The 23,885-nt window shown below is 50.0% G+C and overlaps 1 protein-coding gene across 8 annotated transcripts in view; it reads right to left on the bottom strand.

Moving 5' to 3' along the window:
* Positions 1 to 2,667: 2,667 nt before the first annotated feature.
* Positions 2,668 to 23,885, bottom strand: part of ep400 (E1A binding protein p400) — a 46,650-nt gene continuing 25,432 nt past the window's right edge. For 3 of the 8 annotated variants that reach the window (XM_079741730.1, XM_079741735.1, XM_079741734.1), the window contains exons 21-53: positions 23,661 to 23,827; positions 22,753 to 22,931; positions 20,382 to 20,633; positions 19,144 to 19,308; positions 18,634 to 18,780; positions 18,152 to 18,210; positions 17,279 to 17,556; positions 16,815 to 17,017; positions 16,432 to 16,601; positions 15,738 to 15,934; positions 15,168 to 15,279; positions 14,254 to 14,562; positions 14,095 to 14,169; positions 13,308 to 13,442; positions 13,102 to 13,146; positions 12,806 to 12,959; positions 12,182 to 12,414; positions 11,554 to 11,727; positions 11,419 to 11,466; positions 11,178 to 11,314; positions 10,868 to 10,924; positions 10,686 to 10,764; positions 10,047 to 10,226; positions 9,910 to 9,952; positions 9,106 to 9,206; positions 8,316 to 8,505; positions 7,801 to 7,916; positions 7,240 to 7,434; positions 5,831 to 6,005; positions 5,333 to 5,511; positions 4,560 to 4,700; positions 3,573 to 3,650; positions 2,668 to 3,471 (exon numbers count right to left, since the gene is read on the bottom strand). In XM_079741730.1, coding sequence (XP_079597856.1) covers positions 3,172 to 3,471; positions 3,573 to 3,650; positions 4,560 to 4,700; positions 5,333 to 5,511; positions 5,831 to 6,005; positions 7,240 to 7,434; positions 7,801 to 7,916; positions 8,316 to 8,505; positions 9,106 to 9,206; positions 9,910 to 9,952; positions 10,047 to 10,226; positions 10,686 to 10,764; positions 10,868 to 10,924; positions 11,178 to 11,314; positions 11,419 to 11,466; positions 11,554 to 11,727; positions 12,182 to 12,414; positions 12,806 to 12,959; positions 13,102 to 13,146; positions 13,308 to 13,442; positions 14,095 to 14,169; positions 14,254 to 14,562; positions 15,168 to 15,279; positions 15,738 to 15,934; positions 16,432 to 16,601; positions 16,815 to 17,017; positions 17,279 to 17,556; positions 18,152 to 18,210; positions 18,634 to 18,780; positions 19,144 to 19,308; positions 20,382 to 20,633; positions 22,753 to 22,931; positions 23,661 to 23,827 — 5,073 coding nt within the window. In that variant the 3' untranslated portion in view covers positions 2,668 to 3,171. The remainder of the gene's footprint in view (positions 3,472 to 3,572; positions 3,651 to 4,559; positions 4,701 to 5,332; positions 5,512 to 5,830; positions 6,006 to 7,239; positions 7,435 to 7,800; positions 7,917 to 8,315; positions 8,506 to 9,105; positions 9,207 to 9,909; positions 9,953 to 10,046; positions 10,227 to 10,685; positions 10,765 to 10,867; positions 10,925 to 11,177; positions 11,315 to 11,418; positions 11,467 to 11,553; positions 11,728 to 12,181; positions 12,415 to 12,805; positions 12,960 to 13,101; positions 13,147 to 13,307; positions 13,443 to 14,094; positions 14,170 to 14,253; positions 14,563 to 15,167; positions 15,280 to 15,737; positions 15,935 to 16,431; positions 16,602 to 16,814; positions 17,018 to 17,278; positions 17,557 to 18,151; positions 18,211 to 18,633; positions 18,781 to 19,143; positions 19,309 to 20,381; positions 20,634 to 22,752; positions 22,932 to 23,660; positions 23,828 to 23,885) is intronic. The other 5 variants (XM_079741731.1, XM_079741732.1, XM_079741733.1 and 2 more) reach the window with 5 other exon arrangements.

Genomic DNA, 23,885 nt, shown 5'->3' with positions numbered 1-23,885 from the left:
ATCAGAGAACCCTGAACATAAAGTTACAGTGGGGAGAGAGAGAGAGAGAGAGAGAGAGAGAGAGAGCGAGAGAGAGAGAGAGAGATGCTGCAGTCGACAACACAAGCAGGGCTGTGCCGAGGTGGGCCTCCAGCGTCTGCTTCATACCTGGATGCCTTGGTCTCTCTCTGGATGGTCTCTCTCTGGGTGCTTTGGTCTCTCTGTTCCCGCTCTGCTCCCTGACTCTCAACGCTCCTGGCCGAACCTCAAAGTAAAACCAAGCCCTCACCCCTGCTCACACACACACACACACACACACACACACACACACACACACACACACACACACACACACTGATCAGAATATACATAGAAACACAGATCCAAAGAAACACACACAAACAGACAGAGAATGAACGGACACAATGATAGTGTTATACCTATTCACATATTCCTGATAGGTATTATCTTAGGAATATATACACACATGAAGGAAGGGGCGGGGGGTCAACCCAATGACTTGGGCCTCTTTGTGAAATGAGTAAATAAAGAGGAGGTAGGCGTCGACAGGAGCAGCAGGGTCTCGGAATCCCTCTTTCGTACACTTTAATAAGGGGGGGGGGATCTGTTAAAAAGCCTCATTGTGAAATCTTTTGTTTCCTCCTCTCCGTTGGGGCTGCTAATGGGTCCGGAGATATGAAAACAGTCTAAGTTGTGCCTTGGGGCCGGTTCTCAATGTGCGAATCTTCAGCTCTAAATCTCTTCATCTCCACCGCTCCCGGAGCACGACGCGGAGGTTGTAAAAGGACAGAAGGAACACTGTCTGTGTTTGTGTGTTGTGTAATAAATCCCAGCCTCTGTAGTGTGACGCAACTTAGATACGACGGTGGATGGTTTGCATATGTTGCACAAGAAGAGTGTATTCCAGCACACACAGCAAACACAAACAGGACCAACCCTGTTGTACAACACGAGAGTGTGTCCACATAGAGACACATTGTGTACGAGTCTCTATGTGTACAATCACAATGCGTCTGTAAACGTAGCGTTCCATCAATATGTGTTATTTCCTCCTTGCTAAAGCTCCTACACTCCAGCTTTGAGGAGAGGAGCGGTATTGGTAAGCGGCTGAGCTGAAGGATAGGAGCAGTGGGCAAAACCTCCACAAGCAGCCACCCTCCTTAAATACTCCAATCATTCAGGTGTAGTCGGGTAACTGTCGCTGTAACTTGACAGTCGGACCGTAGACTATCAGACAGTGGAACATGCGACACAGAAATACCAAAGGGTAAAGCAGTAGCCTTGGTGAATGGTGGTTTCTGGCTGATGACCCTGCAGCTGACCCATGGGCAACGGGGGAGATGTGACAGGCAGCAATGCCCAGCAGGCAATCACAACTTCCTGTACATTTACTGAAATACTCCAAATGAAAATCCTGTTTCAGTCACGTTATAAATTATGATTGCCATTTTTCACATTCACGTTAGATGACGAAAATGCCAGGAAGCTGTCAAATTGTTATGCAAGAAAATGATTAATCGACTGGATGTTGTAGGATGTGTGTCCTATCAGAACACATCTCCCAAAACATTCCCAACCAGAGAGAGAGATACAGGGGTCATTCCTTCCTTTCAGTGGAAGTAAGAGGAAAGGTCACCTCCAGAGCAGAGCAAGGTAATAGTGAGCATCCCATTAACCAAGGGTATTCCATGTACATTTATTTAGATTGTTTTTTAAAATGCTAATGAATTAAATACCGACAAATTGGCTAAGGGGACAGACTGCTAGTTTGTTACGTTAGCCATTTCTATTTTTAGCTTACAAATAAAAGTGATTCTAATAAAACTTACTTGAATTCCTAGACATTTTAATTGAGGACAGTCTTCTTCATCCAGTTCCAGAAGAGGGAATGATGAACATAGCAGTGAAAGGCTTTGGTTCAGTGAGATAGTAGTTTAATGGACAAAATGCCACACTGCCCCCTCGTGGCCAAATGTAACTGAATCAATCAATCATTTACTGCAGATTTGCATTCAACAAAATTCCAATATAACAGACTGCAATGCATACGTTCACACTTCGCGTGCAACCTTGGCTTAAACAGCGAGTTTTGGAATTGCGAAAGGCTGAGGAGAAGCAATTTCAAGCACCTCAGAGGCTGGAGGTCATTTCTCATCAGCTTTGTGTCTTAATGCATTTACTCTCCCGGCAGTAGTGCCGTTGTCAGCAAGCGCCTAGCGCAAATAACGCTGAGCAGTCATTCCTGGACTCAAGTACACACTGAATTGATTGTCTATTAAAGCAGAATCCCTGTTTTGCTTAAAGTCAAGTGTCCCTGGCTGATAAGCTTAGACGTTCATTTGGCCGAACGTCCCAGAAAGCCTCGAGTCTAGACTGTTGCAGCTCCTGTAGCTACAATGTGGGACATTACACACTAACATATTGCAATCATATACCGCAGCCTGCCTTCTAATGGGGCGTAGCGCTGAGCATTAAGTATTCAAGAGTCAAAGTGTTAACCACAAAAGATTTAATGAAAAATGAAACGTAAATCAATTAAAACTGTGTATAAAACAAAACACTTTATTACAATTAGGCTGAAAAAAGTCAGATGAAAACACCACTACTTTACAAGTACAAATGCCTTCCATTGCTATTTACAAGTTCCCGTCCCCCCCGCCCCCCGAACATCGATAAAAAAAAGGAAATTTCTGATGTAACACAAAATACTAAAGAACATGTTTACAGATTATTTATTACAATAAAGAAAACGATCTGATGGACTGAAAGAACATGCATGATCATCCATTCAATTTCTATAAACAATCACGGACACCATAAAAAGGACTATGTGTGAATACACTTATTCTAACGGACGGGTAAGTCCCCGAGGGGGGCATTACCCAGACGTCCGGGCAACAGGAGAAATACGGTTTAAATAACGATATCCGTCGTGTCAGTGTGGGCACTGCTCTTTTCCTTTCTCACGTCGATGGTACAGAGGATCAGAACCGAGTCTGATCACAGAGTCTCCCAGTCATGAGGGGACGACCCAGGGGCCAGGGTGAGATGCAGGGCGCGTCGCAGGCGCGGCCTCACAGCGGCGGAGGAGGAAGAGGTTTCCTATTGTTCCCGGGGCGACGCTAGCCTGCTCCAGACAGCCGCTACTCCCCTCCTCTCTGCGCTGCGCCTCTAGCTGCCCCCCCCACTGGGCTTGGCGGGGGCCTTGGCCCGCACGCCCCCCTGCCGGGCCGGGCCCTTGGCCCCGGGGGCCTGGGCCGGCTGCCCCCCCGGGGGGTCGGCGGCGGGGGCCGGGTGGGCGGGGCTGTGCGGTGGAGGGGTCTGGATCTGAGGGGCGGCCGTCACGACCTGCTGCTGCTGGAGGATCTTCTGCTGGACCACCTGGGCCGTGGCCGTCACCGCCGGGATCATCTGCACCTGGGCGGGGGCTGTGGTGGCAGCCTGCGTAAGGGTCACCGTCTGGGTCTGGATCTGTGGGGGGGGGGGGGGGGGGGTCACACACAGCTCATTAGGTGGGCGTCTCCTAGTGCTGGGATCAGGGAGCGAGGAGCACAGCCCGGCTCGACACTCACCTGCTGGGAAGAGGAGACGATCTGCTGGATGCCGGGCACTGCTGACTGCTGCTGGACTATCGTTGGCAGCTTAGCCACCTGGAACACAAAGCACCAGGATGTCATTCAACAATCTGGCCCCTGAACACTTTGATCGAGGTTGAAATGGCTCGGCTCATGACATATCTAAAGGGATGCAAGAAATGACCCAAAGTTCTAATCGAATACACGATTCAGATCTCAGCCAGCGGACGAGGACTTTTATTGTCAACGTTTTATTTCTTGGCACAGCAAGGGTAACATAAAAGGTCCGCAATAGTTTCCCCAAGTGTGCACGGTCTTCGTGCGTTACGTCACACAGGAGCTTCACTGGCCACCAGTTTTTACGTGTTTTATTTGTTGTAGTGATTGCAGGATACACAGGATTTTAAACGATTCTAACCTGTAACGTATTATTTCGTTGTAGTTCGGCTATATCTTAGACAAAAAAAATAAAAAGTGTCTTTCCGACTGCCTGCGCTGCTGTGGAGATAGCTGCTGACCACCAAAGCAGCTCTATGCTGAGGTACATTTCAGTTTTGTTTCCATTGTTGTGAAATTTAACCAGAGGAACTTGCAGCCCAGCACCCAACGCTGTGGAACAAACCTATTTCAGTCTCAACAACAATCCCTGAGTCAGGGACAAGGCCTTATTCTGAAGGTGTAATGATGTATCCTGCCTCAGTACCGTTCCAAAATACATGGAGACATAAGGTCAAATGTATAACCCAGATGTTGGAGAAATGACTACAAAACCATTTTCCATTACAATTTTGTTGCACCCCTAAGGGGTATCTTTTTTTAATGTTAGTGAGAGTTAACCCCGCTGAGACTAGAAGTGTGACAAAGGGCTTTAAAGGAACGTGATTCAACAGCCTCCCTGCTTTATGCCTCATATTGCCTTTCTTTGCATTCCGGACTGTGAGGGGCCCCCTGGAGCTGTTGGGAGGCCCTGGAGGTGGGCTGTACCTGGATCTGCTGGGCCCCGGTGGGCTTCTGGGCCTGGCCGATGGAGGTAGTGAAGAACTGGGTCTTGATCCCGGGCTGTAGTTGGGTTGTGGCATAGGTCATCTTCTGTTGGCCGGGCTGGGCCGCCTGCACAGTCACCTGCTGGATGGTCACGGACACACACGGAGACACAGGGACACACAAACACAGCACGCTGTTATGGGAACTTTATGCATGCAACAAACTGTGCACAATTATCTCTGTATTGGCCATGTTATACAATATGTTGATTATGGGATTGTGGCAGAAAATGGGACGTGTATATATGCATAATTATTATCAGCAAAATCTATTGTATTTAACCCCAAAAAGCCTCGACGTCACGTCAAGCATATAATCTGTAATCTCAGTAAACGGCATTGAAACACAAAATCACAAAAAGAAAGGTGCTAACCCTTACCCAGGTGTGGCCACACGTTCTGCCTCCACACCAGACCCTGATCCATGCCTCCACACTAAACCCTGACCTCCAGCCCAAACCCTGACCTCCACCCCAAACCCTGATCCATGCCTCCACACTAAACCCTGACCTCCAGCCCAAACCCTGACCTCCACCCCAAACCCTGATCCATGCCTCCACACTAAACCCTGACCTCCAGCCCAAACCCTGACCTCCACCCCAAACCCTGAGCCAGACCTCCGCCCCAAACCTTGACCCAGGGGTCCACACTGAACCCTGACCCAGGGTTCCACACGTTCTGCGTTCACATCAGTCTACCAGGCGAGGGTCGTACCTGCAGTGCTGCGGCGGCCATCTTCTGCTGCGCGGTGGCCTGGGCCTGCTGCGGCTGGCCCGCCTTCTGCTGCGCCGCCGCCGCCGCCTGCTGCAGCTGCTGCTGCTGCTTCTTCAGGAGAAGCTGCTGCTGCTGCACCTGCTGCATCTGGGGGAAGGGCGAGGTCAGCACCGCCCCGCCTGGTGCGCGCGCACACACACACACACACACACACACACACACACACACACACACAGGATTAGTTCATCACCTGGAGGACAGGCAGGATACTCTCTCTTCAGGGGGTGGAAGAGAGTACACTGTGATCCAGTGTCTCCCATCAAGTTACCTCGCCTATGGTGGCCCGCTATAGTGGTATTTGACCAGCCATGGTTTCATTATTAACAGACAATATTTGTATTGTTTACGCAGACACGTATGCGTTCTCAACGCGGCCTAAATACCCGCGAAGGTAAGGCAAGTGAAGGCCCTTTCACACCCTTCCCACTCTGATCTTGCCTGCTTTCTGGGCCGGTCCGATGGCCACGCTGAGGCCCGCCACGGTGACGGGCAGCGTGGTGACGCCGCCTGACGACACCACCGCCGGCACCGAGACCACAGGGGGCTTGGTGAGGGTCACCTGGGCCGTCTGGCCCGCCTGCACCTGCAGCTGGCCCTGGGTGGGCATCCGCGCCTGGGGAGAGACCCCACGGACACAGCGTTAGCCTGGATGGTTTGTGGAACACGGGCGGTTCAGCGGTTACACTGGTGATGGGGGGGCTAGGACCCTGGAGGCAGCCCTGAGCACGACGCCCAATCCAGGGCTACTGCAGGGTTTCTGGTTTCTTTTGAGAAGGGAGAGCCGTCCCGGAGGAGGTGCTATACAGGGGAACATCTAGACATTCATTCAATCCTCTGATGGACAGTGCAGCATGGCTGACAACTGTGCTTTGGTGTCCCGGGGTGGGTGTCAGAGATCTCGGTCAGACCCTGGGCAGGCCTTGGTCCCAGGGTCAATGGCAAGCTCTGTTCCTCTGGGTGGCGCTGTAACCTGCAGCGCACGGAGCTCAGCGCAGAGGCAAAGGAGACGCCACCCCACATTTAAGACTTCTTAAAGGGGACATATCACACCACCAGGTGTGAGTGTGATTAGCCATTACAAGCAGGTTTGAAAATGTGCAGCATTGTGACATCACAGGTGGGCGTGTCCATCTAGATGTGTGCTGGATAGATCAGTCTACCAGCCTACCCAGTAGACTAGCAAACACTGCTCATCTATCCGTCACACATCTAGGTGGACACGCCCACCTGTGATGTCACAATGGTGCACATTTTGAAAACGGCTTGTAATGGCTAATTACACTCACCCCTGGTGGTATGATATTTCCCCTTTAAGACCCATTATGAATACTATTTAAGACCAATTTCACCTCCATACTGGCAAAAAAAAAGTACAAAGGAAATGAAGGAGTCCCATAATTACTTGCAAAGTAAATAAATGTATTCACATTCAACAGAACGTGACTACATAGAACTGTGTATAGGCATAATGTGCAATGCTTCAACAAAAACGTAGATCCTACTAGACACATTGTAGACGACATTAAATGATTGTGGTTAATTTAACTGTTAGTCTGCCTCTGTATGTCTGGACTGTCAGAGGAAGTCCAAAAGTTGTGTAAACAGGTAACCTGTCATTGCACAAATCAGGTATATTAAGGTTGTCTCAGTGTTGTAGGACCACCTGCAGACACTTTTATGTAAAGCAACTTTCAACTTTCAAGTACATTTGTCAGAAGAAACAATATATCGCTGTCTGTACAGTAAGGACGTTTATAGAACCAGGACCTAGATCTACTAGAAACACTAGAACTGTTAAAATGGTGAACCACACAGCCTCTACTCTGATCTCTCTCCGGGTCACGTACCAGCCTGGCCACCTGCAGGCCTGCCACCGTGGTGCCCGTCAGCACGGCCCCGGTCCGGGACGGGGCCCCGGCCCCCAGCTGGGCGCCGGCCTGGGAGGGCTGCACCTGGGCCCCGGCCTGCTGGCCCGCCACGCCCACCGTCGCCCCCTGCTGGCTCAGCTGCAGCTTCTGCTTGTGCAGCTTCATGTTCAGCTCCTGGGGACAGAGAGGAGACATGGTAAGAGCTGGGGTTAAGGCCGGGGGTCAGGGGATGGGGGGCTCTGGTCTGGGGCTGAAGACGGGGGGTGGGGGGGGGGGTCAGTAGACAGACGGGGTCAGGAGTCAGATGGGGCCAGGGGCTGGCGATGGGGGTCAAGCCCCAGGTTCCTTGGGAGCTGTCTAACACTGAGCTATTGTATTCACTGTAATTCATTTGCTAAATGACTATACTCACACTTTACATTTACATTTAACTAAAAAGTAAATGAATCCTATAAATGTTCTTTAATAACTTATTTAAATATTACTGTTGCTCACAATTAGCGACTGAAGTGTTATCAATAAATCCGTAATTCCTTTTACCTGGGGCTTGCCCACGCCCTTGATCTGTGGCGGGGGGGCCTGGTGGTGCTGCTGTCGGAGCATCTGGATGTGGGCCTGGGTGAGGGGCTTGCTCTGGGGCAGCTGCATGCCGGCGGCTGTGGGAGGGAGGGATGATGCTCTTTAGGTTATTCTGAATTATAATTACTACACGCAGTCTTTGAGAAGTCTTTAAGCTTGAAAGCTTCTACGCATTTAAGCTTTGCGTGAAAGGAAATAGAAGATCTGTACATAGAACAAATATAATTATTACACTGAGGCTATAATAAGTCCCAAATCCCAACTTATTAAAGCCTGTGTGTGATAATTATATTGGTATTAGTGAACTTTTATTTCAAGACATGCAACGATTAAAGGCGTATTAGCTCATGTTGCCAGTCCCCCTCCATGAACCAGTCTAGAACAAACTTCTAGATTTAAAATACATAAAAAAACTCCCATCTTCCTGCCATTGATAGCGTTCAGTTCCCCAGCCAATCATAGAGGGCCCTACCCACCTGGGGTAACCTGGGTAACCAGCGAGCGGGTCTGGGACTGGGCGGGGCTGAGTGTGGTGGTCACCACCGCGGACGCGGTCACCGCGGCGCCTGCCCTCACGGCCTGGCCCGTCGCTATGGCGACTACCTCGGCGGGGGCGGCGGTGACCCTCTGCTGGGCGTGGACCTGAGGTCCCGCCCCGGCCACGGGCTGGTGGGGGAACACACACACAATGAGGACATGTCAATCCAACATTCGATTGATGGTCATTAGCATACATTATTTTGTGGTACTTGTAGCTTTTGTTTTAAATACTTTGCTTGGATACTTTGTAATACGTTAATACATAGTACCATTGTGCTTGTTTGCATGTGGATATCTCAATGTACAGTCACTTTCATATCGTTTAATCTTTGAGCCCATTATTTGCCATATCTCAGATGATCAAATTGAGACTATCTTTGTACTAAAAACTGATTTCAAAATCAAATTAATTCCAATTCAATACTTTGTAAGACGGTTATCAGCAGGGACAACGAAGACAAATGACAAGCCACTTCATCTTAAATATATTGAATTAAATGATCTTCTGGATAATTGTATTACAGGGACAGTGTTATCCCGTCTGGGCCGGTCCAGTGTGATCCCCCTAGAGGTGCTCAATGTGTGTGATGGGGGGTGGACCCCCAGACAGGACTGTGATCCCCCTAGAGGTGTTCAGTGTGTGAGATGGGGAGGGGACCCCAGAGAGGACTGTGCTCCCCCCTGGAGATGCTCAGTGTGTGTGAGGGGGTGGACTCCAGGACTCACAGAGAGGGTTCCTGGGATGACCGGAGACGGCAGCCGCTTGTTGGCCTGGAAGGGGCTCTGAGGAACTCCAGCAACCGCGTTCACGATCCCCCCGACGGTGACTGGCAGCACACACATCACATTAACAACAGGGAACCGGCAATGTGCTTTTTGCAGGGTCTATGAATGTGTTAAAGTTTGTGTTAGCGTGCACGTGAGAGTGCACACACATTGATCTGTTGTTCAGTGCGCGTGTGTGTATGGGAAAGGGAATACACATGTGTGTCAGTGCGTGTGAGCGAGTGAATGCACGTTGATGTGTGCGTCAGTGCGTGTGAATACATGTTGATGTGTGGGTCAGTGTGTGTGTGTGTGTGTGTGTAAGAGTGTATACACGTTGATGTGGGGGTCAGTATTTGTGTGTGTGTGTGTGTGTTTAAGAGAGTGAATGCACGTTGATGTGTGCGTGAGTGCGTGTGAATACATGTTGATGTGTGGGTCAGTGTGTGTGTGTGTGTGTGTAAGAGAGTGTATACATGTTGATGTGTGGGTCAGTATGTGTGTGTATGTGTAAGAGTGTATACACGTTGATGTGTGGGTCAGTATGTGTGTGTGTGTGTAAGAGTGTATACACGTTGATGTGTGGGTCAGTATGTGTGTGTGTGTGTGATAGAGAGGGTATACACGTTGATGTGTGGGTCAGTATGTGTGTGTGTGTGTGTGTGTGTGTGTGTGTGTGTGTGTGTGTGTGTGTGAGAGAGGGTATACATGTTGATGTGTGGGGTCAGTGCGTGCGTGTGTTGATGGCCGAGAGAAGGAACCCACCGGCCTGGATGGTTCCCACCGTACCGTTCTTGATGGCTCCGGCCTGCAGGATAAACACACTGGTCAAAACCCTCCTGTGGCCAAAGAGCCCCCAGCGGTCTAAGCCCAGCTCCAGCGAGCCTCTCCCGGCTGCTTACCAGGACGGCGGCGCTGGGCACGGCGGCGGCGGCGGCCACGGTGGCGGCCTGGGACACCCCGGCCGCGCCCGTCTGTCCCGGGACGGCGGCCTGGGCCTGGCCCGGGGCCGCGGGCGTCACGCCCGCACCCACCTGCTGCTGCTGGGCCAGCTGCTGAGCCCTCTGCTGCTCCGCCAGCGCCTGGGAGCACACACACACACACACGTTACACACATACATGGTCACATTCACACATGGTGCCACACACATACACACCATCACACAAACACCGACTCACACACACACGCACGGTCACACACGTCAACACACATCAAAAGGTAAAATACCCGGTCCCACACACACACAGGAGGATCAACAATTGCAAAAGAACATTGTAATTGGTCCTATTCACCATCTCAACCCGCTGCTAACACCACAAACATAACTTCTCCTCTTCACACTTTTAACCTTCAGGCTCAGTTTATGCTGCCCATTCAGCACCTATTGCCCTCCCTACGTCCCTGGAGGGGACGTAGCGCTTCCCCTTTGGAGGGATTAGGGTTAGGGAGCGTCAGAGACAGTGGGCCTGTGAGAACTAGAACTGTGATTAGGGGCTCTGCAGACAACGACAGGACGCCGTCACCAGGCTCAGAGACCCACCTTCTTCTCCTTGGCTATCCGCTCGGCGCGCTGGGACGCCACCTGGATAGGAGGGAGGGGCTTGTCGTAGCTGATTCCGCTGGGGAACACAAAGACAAACAGATGGCGAGGGCCGCGTTCAGCCTGGGGGGGGGGGGTTTGTTGACGTTGGCATGAGAGAGAGAAGGGTAGTCCAGCCTTACCTCTCCGCCAGCACCGACGCGTGCTTGGGATTCTTCTGGAAGGGGTTCATGCCAAGCCTGGAAAAGGTGGATGGATGTCGATGAATATCTAAAGTCATTCCATTTATACTAGAATATTTGCTCCAAATGGTTTTACATTTTTTTTTTTTAAATGTCACTTTCATTTAGGTCCAATTTGATATATATATACTATGAATTATGTTTTCATCCAATAAGTCATCCAATAGTTTTTTACTTTATATTCCCACACACCCTCACCAAACCACAGGGGGCGTGGCCCCGTGTGTACCATGTGACCTGCGGTGCTTACAGTGGCTTGATGGGCGGGCTCCTCTTGCTGGCGATGATCTTCATGAGCTCAAAGCGGCTGTTGTAGAGCTGGATCTGCGTGGCGTTGTCGTCCTGGGTGTAGATCTGGCAGGTCCGCAGCGGACGGCTGTTCTTGGACTGACGGAGGACACACACACAGACACACACACACACCAAGTCAAATAAATGCCCCAACAATAGCATTAGTTTACACCGCTCAATAAGAAGGGCAGTCACGGTACCTTGTATATGCTTTTTGTCTTCTTCTTGGGGTTGGCCTCGTACATCAGCTGTAACGGGGAGAGAGGGTGTGCTTAACATCGTTGCCAAAGGGCCTTTAACATCCTGCTGTGTTCTCATCCTCTCCCCGTGCTTACCTTGCCCTCCTCTCGCGGGATGATGACGTTCTCGTAGCGGTTGCGGCACTGCTTGGGCGAGCGGTAGATGCGGCTGCAGGAGTTGACCACGTCGCTGACCAGGTCCCAGTTGGGCGTGTGGGCGGGGGACACTATGGTCAGGTTCAGGGGCAGCTCCAGTAGCTGCTTCACAGCCTGCACAGCGGGAGGGACACACAGTTCATTAACCAGCTGCTTTACTGAACACAGTAATGTCACAGTCCAATGGGACTTCCATCAGGCCTTTCATAGAACCTCTCTCAATATGTAGCAGAGAGCTCAGCACTAGCTAGTACTAGATAGTCGAGCTGGTACTACAATACTAGCAAAAAAAGACTATGATTCTGTACGTTTTTAAATCAATGCAGTTGCAAACAAAGCACTAAGGATCTGCCCTTTGAGGCCAGGTGAAGCAGAGGGTTGGACTAGGAGGAGTCTTGTGATCAGCCTCACCTGACAGTTGCTTTGAAAAAAGCGGCTACCAAATGACGGCTAACATAAATGTGATATACCAAACCAAGCACCAGGTTTTTGGATAGAAAACCTTCTATAAACTCTCGGTCACTTCTTCAAACCAAACCCCCCCCATGTCCCCCTCCTCGCCACACACCTGCAGCAGGGCCCAGTCCTCGCTGATGAGCCACTCTGGGTTGTCCTGGCCCGCCTCCATGGCCGGCTTCACCAGGGAGGGCAGCGGCTTGGCGAAGGGCGCCTGCTGCTTCAGGGAGAAGTTCTTCTTCTGGTCCTTCCCCTCGCGCCGCACCTTCAGCATGCTGGCCTTCTCGAAGAGCGAGCGCGGCGGGATCACCGTCTCGCCATGCCCCTTCTTCTTCTTGCGGGCCGCTGAAGGACACAAGAGCACAACGGGGGTGGGTGAACATCACATGTAGACGCCATATCCAGTAACGGACCCACACAAAGAAAAGGGTTGATGGGGGCAGGGCAGTGGCCAGGGGGTTGCGGATCCCAACCAATAGGTTCCAGGTTGGATTCCACACATCTATCGGTATCCTTGAGCAAGGAGGCCGCCAACTGCTCGTTAACAACAGTGGCTTTGGATAAAGCGTGTGTTAATAGCAAATCGGCCTAGCTTACTTCAGACTCAAGCGGTAAAATCCCAGACACACTGCCTTCACATCGTAAGGTAAAGACGTCCTATAACCAGATGGGGTGAACAAGCTAGGGGTGGTGGCATGCGTGACTCAGAAGAAAGAGCAGGAAGTCCCCGGGTCACCTGAAGGGTCCATCTTGAGCCTCTTGTGTTCCTTGCGTACGTAGACGGGCGGCAGCTTGGCCTCGGGCATGGGCGCCGCGTCGTACATCAGGCACATGACCGAGTCGATGTAGATGTCGTTGTCGTCCTGCGGTGGAGTGGGCGGGGTCCACAGCTGGCGGGGGTGGAGGACGGGTAAGAGAAGGGGTTAAGGCGGGCTCAGATGAGGTGGAAGGAGATGAAATACATCACTGTGAGGGGTGAGAATATACAATAGGAGAACATAGGCAGACGAGACAAGTGGGAAAGGTAGTCACCGGCATGATTTCAGTATGGCCGTCTTCTGCGTCATACACATACTCCTGTTCACGGGTAGAGAGAAGAATACAAAGAACACGTCAAACATCTGTTTGAGGGACACTGAAGTTGGGTTAACAGATGCAGATGCATTCATTTCTTCGGCCGCAATGCTCATGATTTAAATTGATGAAATGGATATAAAAATATGCGGCTGTCTCCCTACCATGTTGTAGGCATCCTCTCTGGTGTAGGTGAAGAGATCTTCCTCTCCTTCCACGAACAGCTGATCCTCTTCCTCGGTCTTGAGCTTCTGGAGCTGCTGCACCTCCCAGCTCCTCTTGGCGCACTCCATCTTGTCCTGGTGGGAGAGACAGTGGTCTGAGTGGTCCGTCCGATGTCTACCATTAACTGGACTCACACGTTCCTAGTATGAAAGGCCCCAAAGGGAAGGAGGCTACTAACCTGCCAGTGTTAAAGAGGCAGCCTGCCGTTTCAACACATTCAGGCTCCCGTTCAGGCATTAAAAAAATTAAAATTTGGTGCAACTCTCCAGTATCATCTGCATAATCAGATCTAGTTTATGATTGGTGCCACCGATGACATGTGTTGCATCACTTTTCTACTTGGTCGGTTGGCGGAAGAAAGAGGATTTAGTCAACAAGCTGTTTCTGCCTGCAGACAAAACATTTAATTTAAATCAATCAGCCTGTCAGGCGCTGCCAGCGAATGAACAGCGAACCAACAAGGCAACAGGACAAAGTCTGCGGGAGAGAGGCTCTGTCCTTAATTTGCAGGCAGTGCCTGGGCTGAGAAAGGCTTGGCGGCGGCGTCTTTGCAGATGCTGCTGGTACTTTTGCAGATTGTATTTGTTGAGTTGCACAAATTGATTAACTCTAAAACTCTTTCCCACCTCCCCATCAGAGGCCTGGATGTGTTAAATCAGCGGTCTGCCCTTCTTATTCCCTGCCCTGCTAGACGATAAAGAGTGCGATCCGTCTCCGGTCACGTACCTTGAGGAGGCTCTCGTCGTCGCCGACTTGAAGGTACTCCAGGTAGTGGAGGGCGTACCTCTCGATCGGGGTGAGCTGAGGACGGGAACGGCCGTTAGAAGGGCGTCTCAAAGAGAACAAAAACACTAACATGATAATAACACAGACTTGGCCCTTCACCTGATCCATGACGGCGTTCAGCTCCTCTATCTGAGCTGGTTCTTCTCTCAGCTCCTCCAGCGCCTCCTCTTTTAGCCCTGACGCCTCCTGCTTTTCTTTACTCTGCTCCTCCTCCTCCTCTTCCTCCTGCTCCTCCTCCTGCAGCTGCTCTGTGCCGTCCAGGGTGATGCTGTGCAGGGCCTGGATGTAGGGCCGGGCCACGCGGGGGGAGATGGCCTCCGAGGGGGAGGGCTCCTGGTGCAGCACCACAAACTCCTCCACCTTCTCCCCCGCGCTGGCCTCCACCTCAAACAGGTCCTGGATGGTCCGCTACAGAGACATGGTATTAGACGTGTTCCTACCACATCTTACAACAGTCCTAATCTCTGGTCCTACTCGGTTATAGCAGAATTTAGGGGGGGCTGATACAGAGCCTGGGCTGGAAACCAACAACTGCTTGGGTGGAGCTACGCCTTGATTCCTAACTTATTAGAGATATTCTTCAGAGGAAAACTCATTTGCATGGGTGGACGAACGTTTCAGAAAGGGGTAAGTAATGACTGTAATTCTACAGTGGCCAGTCTACGCTGTGTTGATTTATAACCTTGAGACACTACTTTACAGTTTACTACTACTGGCCAAGAAAGTGTTTGCCAATCACGCGCTTACAGACCCCTAGCAACAGCAACAGGATTGGTTGAAAAAAATATGCAGCAAAATAAGGTGAAACACCCCATTCATCCAGTCTGTCATCAGACTGTTTATACTTATCTAAAGTCTGATTTGTTAGACTACAACTCTCCCAATTGCAAAACTACAAACAAATACAAAGGGCAGGGCTCTACATAGCACCAAATAAAGGTTTTGGATTCTACCCATCCCTACAGACGACTCCTATAGAGCAGGGAACAGAGGTAACAGTCATGGTGGTTCACCTGTGTGAGGAAGGCCAGGGTGTAGTCCGTGCCCTGAGCGGCCACCTCTCTGATGAGGTCCTTGGTTCCGTTCTTCAGCAGCTTCTCCTCTATCGAGTTGCCGCTCTCCAGCCTTTGGGAGATGACCAGAATTAAGATCAGTAGCAAATTTAACACTGCCGACAGCGTGCGCTGGTGGAAGCAACTCAGTTGTCCGATTTCGACAGCTCCTAGCCCACGGATATTCTCTAACTGGTCCTCTTCTTGTAAGAATACTGAACGAGCTAGAGGAATGAGGACGTGGGAAGAGGTTTTGGAACGTAGCCATGGTCTAGCATGCCAAAGCTGAGCTGAAGTATTCCAAATAGAAAAAAAAACAGGCAACATTTCCATTCAGAGCATTTAGCAAACGTTTTAATCCAAATAGGCTTACGACCATTACCACACAGATTCGCACACCGACGGCAGGGTCAAGGCGACGGCCAGCTCGTCGAAAGCAGTTAGGGTTAGGTGTCTTGCTCGGGGACACGTCGCCACTCGAACTGAAAACCCCCCTGTTACGAACCAATGTCCCCCTGCTGCCTCGTTCACCTGTATATGTGCATGTCTTTGGCGCGCCCGATCTTATCGCACCACTCCTGGGTGCGGGCGTCCATGCTGGGGTCCAGGTCGGCGTCGTAGAAGATGATGGTGTCGGCGTCGAACACGGGCCCCACGGCGGAGCAGCAGCGGCTGGTGAGGATGCCACAGAACACCTGGCGGCTCCTGTTGAAGCGCTTCATGCGCTCCTGGAGAGACGACCAGAAGGACGCAGTCAGGCTGTGTCCTCAGTCTGGAGCCAAACACTGCTCTTCTGTATTTGTAAGGGCTGTAGCTTAGTGTTGTTGTGTTATTTAAAAGAGTCATTGTGGAATTAGGAGGGAGGGCATTATAAAAAAATATCTCCCGAGCAATCAAGCACTATCTGCGATCGCTCAAGATGAAATGCTCAATGACTCACTTACAGTGGAACGGCTTCTCTGTCATATGCATATAGGGCAAGACGGTAAGCTTCAGGAGATTCTTGGTGTGATCCCCAATATTTCAGCAAAGCCTAAAGCCCTACCTACTCCTTAACGATCTGCATCTTCATTCGATTTAAGCTGCTTTGGCCATAAGTGCAGTGGTACAAAATTGTAAATGCTTTTGACTGATGACCTTGGACTTGGTTGGGATTCTGGCGCTGTGATCTGCTTGGAGCTAAACTGATATCCATGGAGCCATTGTCTGGTCGTCTTCTCTTTACCTGGCGTTCCTCTGGCGTGAGGCTCTCGTCCACACGCACGTAGGGGAGGTGTCTGTGGTCCAGGAAGGCCTCCAGGAGGTCCAGCATCGTTGGCATCTGGGTGAAGATGAGGACCCTGCGGCGCTCTGACCGCAGCTTCTGCAGCAGGACGGCCATGGCCTCCAGCTTCCCTGTGGAGATGGAGATGGAGAGGGGTGGTTTGTATGATCAGCAGTGTGCAACCCATAGAATTCATGAACTCTTAAAACCCTGATGCCCCTCAAAACAAATGTTATCAACTCCTTGTAGTTTCCAAAGGTGGGACCTTGATAAATAATATAGGGCTTGATGATAGGCTTTAAAAGGAGTTGGAGGTAACGGCAACAAGGCAGTGGCAGGCTCACCCGAGTCCATCTGCATCAGCTGCAGGTCAGGACAGGGGAGGATGCGTCTCGAGGCCAGCCGCTGGAGGGCTTTGCTGTGGGGGGTGGCGGCCTCCGTCAGCCTCCGACTGCTGCACTTCTTGTCCAGACTGTAAGGGACCGGGGGATTGGCTGCGTACAGATGAGGGGGCGGGGCTACAGCAGCAGGCACGACACATGACAACCTGAGGGAAAGATGGGAGACGGATACGAATTTGATCAATATGCCCACTCATATAGAGATTAGTTGGAGATGATATTTCAGCAGTTTCTCTCTTCCTCATAACAGGTCACTTAAATTTGATCTTTTTACCAGCCACTGGTGTGTGTGTGTGTGTGCGTAATCAATTCAGTGGTATTGGGACACTACTTAAGCTATGCTTATCCATTGCCTGGCATGGAGGAAGATGAAAACATCATGAGCTCTCGATGGAGAAGGGGCCTACCTCTTGATGAGGCTGTGGCCCGCCTCCAGCCGCTGCTCTTCAGACCGCACGCCGCTCTGGAGGTGGGAGGTCGTGCCCACACAGGTGTGCTGGGCCCTGACGCAGCTCTCCCTGCCCGCCCAGCGCCAGCCCCTGGGGGGGCCGGCCTCGGGGCCCAGGGTGCAGGCCTGGAGCAGGTCGGCGCCCAGCAGCACCGTGCGGCCGCAACGCCGCTCGTTGGCCAGGAACAGACGGCCCAGGCGCTCCTTCAGGGCCTGGCTCTTCTCCTCAGACATCTCCTGGACACCACAGGGCACACCAGGGAGCTTTTGGTATGGGTTCACAGATAAAGGACGCAGGGAAGGAAACTCATGTCTAAGATAGGTCAAAATACGTTACTTTGGCTGACAATACATTCAATAATAATATGATAATAACTTGGACTTTTATAGCGCCTTTCAAGATACCCAAGGTCACTTCACAAAAAAGGGCAGAGGGGAAGGGGTCAAAGGACTTGGTGAAGAGGAATGTTTTGAGGTTTCTTTTTAAACATGTGCAGGGATGGGGCAGAGTGGATATGGAGTGGTAGGCTGTTCAATGGTGTGGGAGCATTGGTAGAGGAGCCCCTGTCTCCAAAGGTCCGCAATCTAGTGCGGGGGATGGCCAGCGGGTCCTTGTCAGAGGACCGCAGAGATACCTCAGATTATATTTTTTTTTTTACATAATTATACAAAAGTCTGAACTGAAAACGTCTAATGAAAACGTCCCCACAGACTAGTCCTAAAGAGCACAGAGCTTTTAGTCAGAGAGTAAGCCTTTAATATTCCACATCTGTTTTAAGGGATATTGAGTGAAACCCCTTTAGACTCATCTGTGTAGACCATGAGGCCTCACCTGAGAGGCAGCAGCGGGCTTGGAGAGCGCTGAGGAGGCGTTGGGGGCCACAGGCAAGGCTTCAAACACAAACACAACACTTTGAAATGAGGAGGTCCACTTCAAAACAATGGACAACATTGGTAGAGGTGCTTGGAATAATTGACTTTCAATTTAAAATGGAACACAATAGTTTCAGAATAGGGCAGCAGCAATTTGTTCAATTAGGAATTAGCATCACACTCATAGACCAAAATAAAAAATAATATTACTTAAAACATTTTTTGAATGAAGTTAAACTGATATGTAAATCATAGAGAAAAACCTTTGAATCTTGAGTCTTGGAATCTTGGAATAAGGGGTTGAACGGTATAATAAATAGTTTGACCGTTTTACAGTTCGATTGGCGAACATCAGTGCCTGGCACCAATTCAAATTGGCCGAAGTGAATCTGGCAGTTGGGCCACGGAGGTGGGGGTGGAGAGGCATGTGAACCGGTTCACCTTGTGGAGCCATGGAGGTGGGGTTCGGGGGAGCTGCCGGTGATGCGTTGGAGAGCGAGGGGGTCTGGGCCACCGTCTGCATGACCATGGAGCCTTGGGGCCGGAGGATCTGCTGCCCAGGGGCCGACACGATCTGCAGGATGTTGCCTAGAAGCAGCATAAAGGACTAGTATTAGGAGGCTGATGGGTGCACGCGTTAATGCAGAGAGATCGACGCAGGAAGGAAGAACTGGAATTGGAAAAATGTATGTTTTAAAAAAACTCTGCTAGGGATTTCTTCAAAATCTATTGATGACTTACACAACAGTTGCTAGGGTACCATGAGTCGTTTCTGTGCAATCCAGGGTGTCAATGGCAGCAGAAACATGCGCTAGCTTGGCCGAGAGTTATACACCAAGAGGCAAGTTGGCCGAGAGCTATACACTAGGACACGCATTACGGGGGCAGCTAGAACTTACTGAAGGAGAGAAAAAGATGAGAGTAGAACGTGACCGTGGGTTTGTACATTACCCAGAGTACCTTGGAGCTGCAAGGGCTGTCCGGTGGTGAGCTGCCGCAGCTGGCTGGGGGACAGGGTGAACTTGTTACCCTGGAATTGCAGGGTGACGGGGGTCTCTGGCTGGGAGATGCGGCCAGCTGTGTTGGCCAGCTGGGCGATCTTCACCACGTCTCCGCCTTTGACAGGGAGGAAGGAAGGAAGGCAGGAAGAGAGGGATGGAGGGTGAGCACGCAGACTAACCCTCCATCCTGTTTTGTTGTTTTAGTAGCTTCATTACTAAAACAACAAAAAGGTACCATGTCATTCCATTGCAATCGTCCCCACCACAGTGGTGCATTGCAGTTAGTTAAAGTACAGGGTGGGGAGGGAGAAGACATGCAGCACCAGGTGGTGGGGGGGGGGGTTAATTTGTGGAGCAAGCACATCTGCCCTCCACAACAGAACCGCTGGAAACCCCTATTCTGACCCTGTGGAGGTGGAAATCAAAAGGGCTAACAGCCCAGGCAGAGCCTCCTCAAATAAACATCCATAGGTGCTGAAACAACTTTTCAATGGCAACACAGAACCAGGATTGTGGAGATCAATCTTTTGTGTTGGAATTGAAAAATGTGGCATTCCAGGCAGGGATAGTTGGTAAGCAACGTGTGGGAAAGATTCACATGCTTGGTGGTGATGCTCCGGAGAGCGTGACAGTGAAATCTGCAACAAAGACCAGAGAGGATGTGTTCCTGCAGCAGGCCTGATGCAAGAGGCCGTGTATTAGTCCACTGGGGGAGAGAAAATCATATTTAACAAAGGGAGAGAAGGATAAATAATTAGGTGAAAACGAGGTGCTGGTTCCTTGTGTGGACATGCAGGTTTGGGAGAGAAGAACTGGGAGAACGAGGCTGTGGAAGGGCTGCTGATATGCTTACAGTTTGGATTTCAAAGCAGCGATTCTGGTTACCATCCTTTTACTTTGTCTCATTCTTACTAGAAATGTGTTGCCCTCATATTAGCAGATCCTCTGCAGTAACAACACCATACATTGAGGTTGCCCCCCCCCTTTCTACAAGGAAGAATGGTCAAGATGGTCCAAAGTCCCAAATGAGCGATGAACAAAACTTTCTACCAGCAGAGGAGTCGTGAGGAAAGCCCAGACTGAAAGCCACATCAGCAGTCTCCAGGGAAGAGCCTCGTCGACAGAGGTTGCCGCTTGCTTGAGCAAGGACTGACCGGGAGACATCAATGAGAGTTGAAGCCCACTTACTAGGCAACCGTGCCTGGGCCTGGGATGTGAGCACCAGCCTCTGGGACAGTGAGCCGGGCTGGACGGCATGGCCCGGGGCTAGGGCCGGCCTGGGGACCTGCGCTAAAGCCTGGCCAAGGGCCCCAGCAGAGGGGGCCCCCGGCACGCTCTGCCTGAGGCCACCGCTCCCCAAGGGGGCTGCGGTAGAGATGGCCGTGATGCTGCTGCTGACAGAGGAGCTGTTCTGCACCCTCTGAGCAGCTGCCCCGACCACTGTGGAGTACAAGGGAGTGGGAGGGTTGGTCTGTTATGGGGGACGGTACTGGTTCGGTCCAGATCATCAGCAGCATTTCAAACTTTATCCTTAGAGTCACCCAGCATCGGTGGGTTTAACCAGATTTTGTTGGTTTGGCCAATTGTCACAAATCACAAAAGTAGGCATAATGTTGTGTTTTTTTCCAGCATGAGAAGGGGTGTTTGGTATCCGATTCAAGTGGACTTTTGACAGGTTTGATTATTATTATTGGTCTGTTCTGGATACCATTTCTCAACATCGAGTCTGTACTTGAATGATGAATTCGCATAGAAGAAAACCGGCAATGAACTTCACTACATGGAAATGTATGAAGAAATGTATATGGAAATGTTACAGCCTTGGGCTAGATTGAATAACTATCTTTAGCTGCATACGCTGTAAACAGTCTTAAAAGGGTGATGGATTAAGAAGATTTGAGCAAGCGGGAACAAGTTTAAGTGACTATACTTCCATATGCAAAACACTAAAGAGGTAACTCTTAACTCTTTTTAAATCCCATGAGTAACACAGCGTTAGTACACTCACATTCACCACACATCGCAAAGACTAACATTAATGGGCATGATTTACATGATATATATGCACATTTATTTACTGGCACTGATGCGACCTAGGAATAAATAAACTTGCATCCATATATGATGAATGGGCAGACCTGAGCCCTGCATGCAGCATAAATGTACGTTCACACCAAAAGCTGTAAAAGATGCAAAATCGCCGAATAGCTCAAAACGCAACGCCACCGTGCGACCATCCCTGTTTAGTAATGCGGATTGTGTATGCCCTCATACATTGTTGAAATCATATGCTGGATGCTTTATTCTTTCTAAGTGTTTTTTAGTTAATGATCGGGCTATAATAAGACCACGTTGGCTATGCAATCGCGGAGAAATACGATGCCCTGCAATAGCCGCAATTATTCTCTCACGCACCATGATGAAGGAACAAATGTGTGGTAGGAACTAGGAACTATAGTTCTCGCGTATGTTTACTGGGACCCACGCCGGCGAGAGACATCTACATTCCGATTGGCTGGCGGTCATTTACAGCCGAAACGCTACTAGCTCATTTGCATAGAGTTGAGCTGTTTTCAACTCTCCTTTACAGCTTTACAGCTTTAAAGCTATCGCTCAAGAGTTTTATCGATCCTATCGCTTTAGCACTCATGTCTAATAGAAAGTGAATGGGCGTTTATCGCTCAATACGCTTTACAGCATTTGGTGTGAACGCACGGTAACACCCTTAACAGGAAGGAAGAGCCAGATGGGGAACAGCATCCACCAACAGTAGTGTAAGCCCCATAGAGAGCACACTTGGGTAATATCACAGTTTCTCATTAGTGTTATTAGACTAATACTAGACGGCAGCCATATCAAAAAGCTTATCTACTTACAACAGGCTGCTAATTAGGGAGTATAACCCAGTTTATATTTCAGGTTTTTTTCTTGCGATCAGTCATCCAGAATAGACCTGCTGCATTTCTTTGCAAGTTCTTGAAGAGTGGTACGGTGCAATTTCATTGAAACTTTACTCAATTTACAAGCCACCTTTTTCTTTTGTATGATCATATGTCGGACCCATAGACCCTCAAAGCCATGAATTTCTTCATTGGAACTAAAGTGGGTTGTGTTTCTAGTGAGAGAACTCACAACGACTCCTCCACACAGGCGGTACCACTCACTATATTAAACATAGAACAAGACCCTTAAATCAAATCTTCCGACATGTGTTGTCCGTTGCGACGCTGACCTTCTTGGCTAATCTAGTGTTCGACCCGCTTAGACCAAAGAACCCCTAACAGAGTCAGACCTCGGGTCAAACGTGGACCCAAAAGTCGCCGTCTCCCTCCACACGGCACAACATGATAGTGTAGTTAGTTTTTTTAAAGCGTTATTTTAAAAAAAAACATGTTTTCTAACCAATTACGACAGTAATTCAGTAATTAAATGCGACAAAACAACAATGTCATCTAAATGTCTGCGTGTGAAAGCCCTATTTTAAAATAAAACATTTGCATCCAGGTAATAACCAATGACAGCCTTGAGCCCTGGGGGGGTCTGGCGGTCGAGGACCTACCCTGTGCAGAGGCCGTGGTGGTAACAGGGGACTTGCCCCTGGCCTGGGCTGCCTGGCTGACGGTTGTGGCCACAGATGTGTTTGCAGGGGTTGTAGTGGGCGGGCGCGGGGCTGCGGTACTGGTGATGGCCACCAGGCGGCCCTCTGGCTTAGTGCCGTACTGCACTGGCTGGAACAACCTGAAAAAGGTACAGACACACATGAGGTCCTGGCCACAACTCCCATGCAAAAGACTCAAGAGAATCTAAATCAATCAGTAGCACATGTCCGTGGTAATCAACGACGAGATGTGCAATTCTACTATGGCCACTTCAATCATTCAAATCTGAAATTGCTGAATCCTATTGTTGGTAAATTCTTTAAAATAAAACACTTTTAGCTCAGGTAATTTGTTGCATTCTATGAAACACAAATGATCCGACTGGAGAAATATAAGGGTCTGAAATGCAATCGGTGACCATGAGATCAATATGGAAGGCAGACTTCACCCACATACTCATGTTAACAGAGTAGACTGCATATTCATAACGACCTGGAAACGGAAAGGGTTCTTCTGTATTCCTATCTGAGTCCCGTCAGCCAAGCACATTGTTTGACTATGTGTTGATTTCCTAAACTGAATAAATATGGTACATATTTGCAGAAAAGGCTTTGGTAAACTCAATCTTCTTGCAACTCTGATATTAGCAGGCTTTTTCCCCCCTCATCATTTAACCTTCAGCAGCTGCGTCTGCAAATGTCACATTCATTTTCCAGCGATCACCGTGTTCGTGGACAGCAGATTTGAGGCTGCCAGAGAGAGTAGTGGGGGTAAGGGGGAGGCTAATCAAGAGTCCAGTTGAACTCTAAAGAAGGGAGTCTTGAGTCTCTTGCTCTAGTGTTGACCTTCCCCACTGCCCAGGACTGACCTCATGGGTTTGATCTTGCAGGCCTTGGGTCTGGCCGGGGGGGCGGGGGCACTGTAGATCTCCTCTATGAGCTGCTGGCTGATCTTCAGTTTGGGGATGGCCTCCGTCTGGTAGCGGGTCAGCCGGTTCTCGTTTCCGATGAGATCGAATATCGACAAGTCTGCCGTCTGATGGAAAACACAGTAGAGACCAATGACTTTTTGCACCACCAAATCAGAAAACAGT

This window comes from Pollachius pollachius (genome assembly GCF_949987615.1).
Source record: "Pollachius pollachius genome assembly, chromosome: 1".
Taxonomy (NCBI): domain Eukaryota; kingdom Metazoa; phylum Chordata; class Actinopteri; order Gadiformes; family Gadidae; genus Pollachius; species Pollachius pollachius.
The sequence above is the reverse complement of the archived record's forward strand: the minus strand, read 5'-3'. Positions and strand labels throughout refer to the sequence as shown.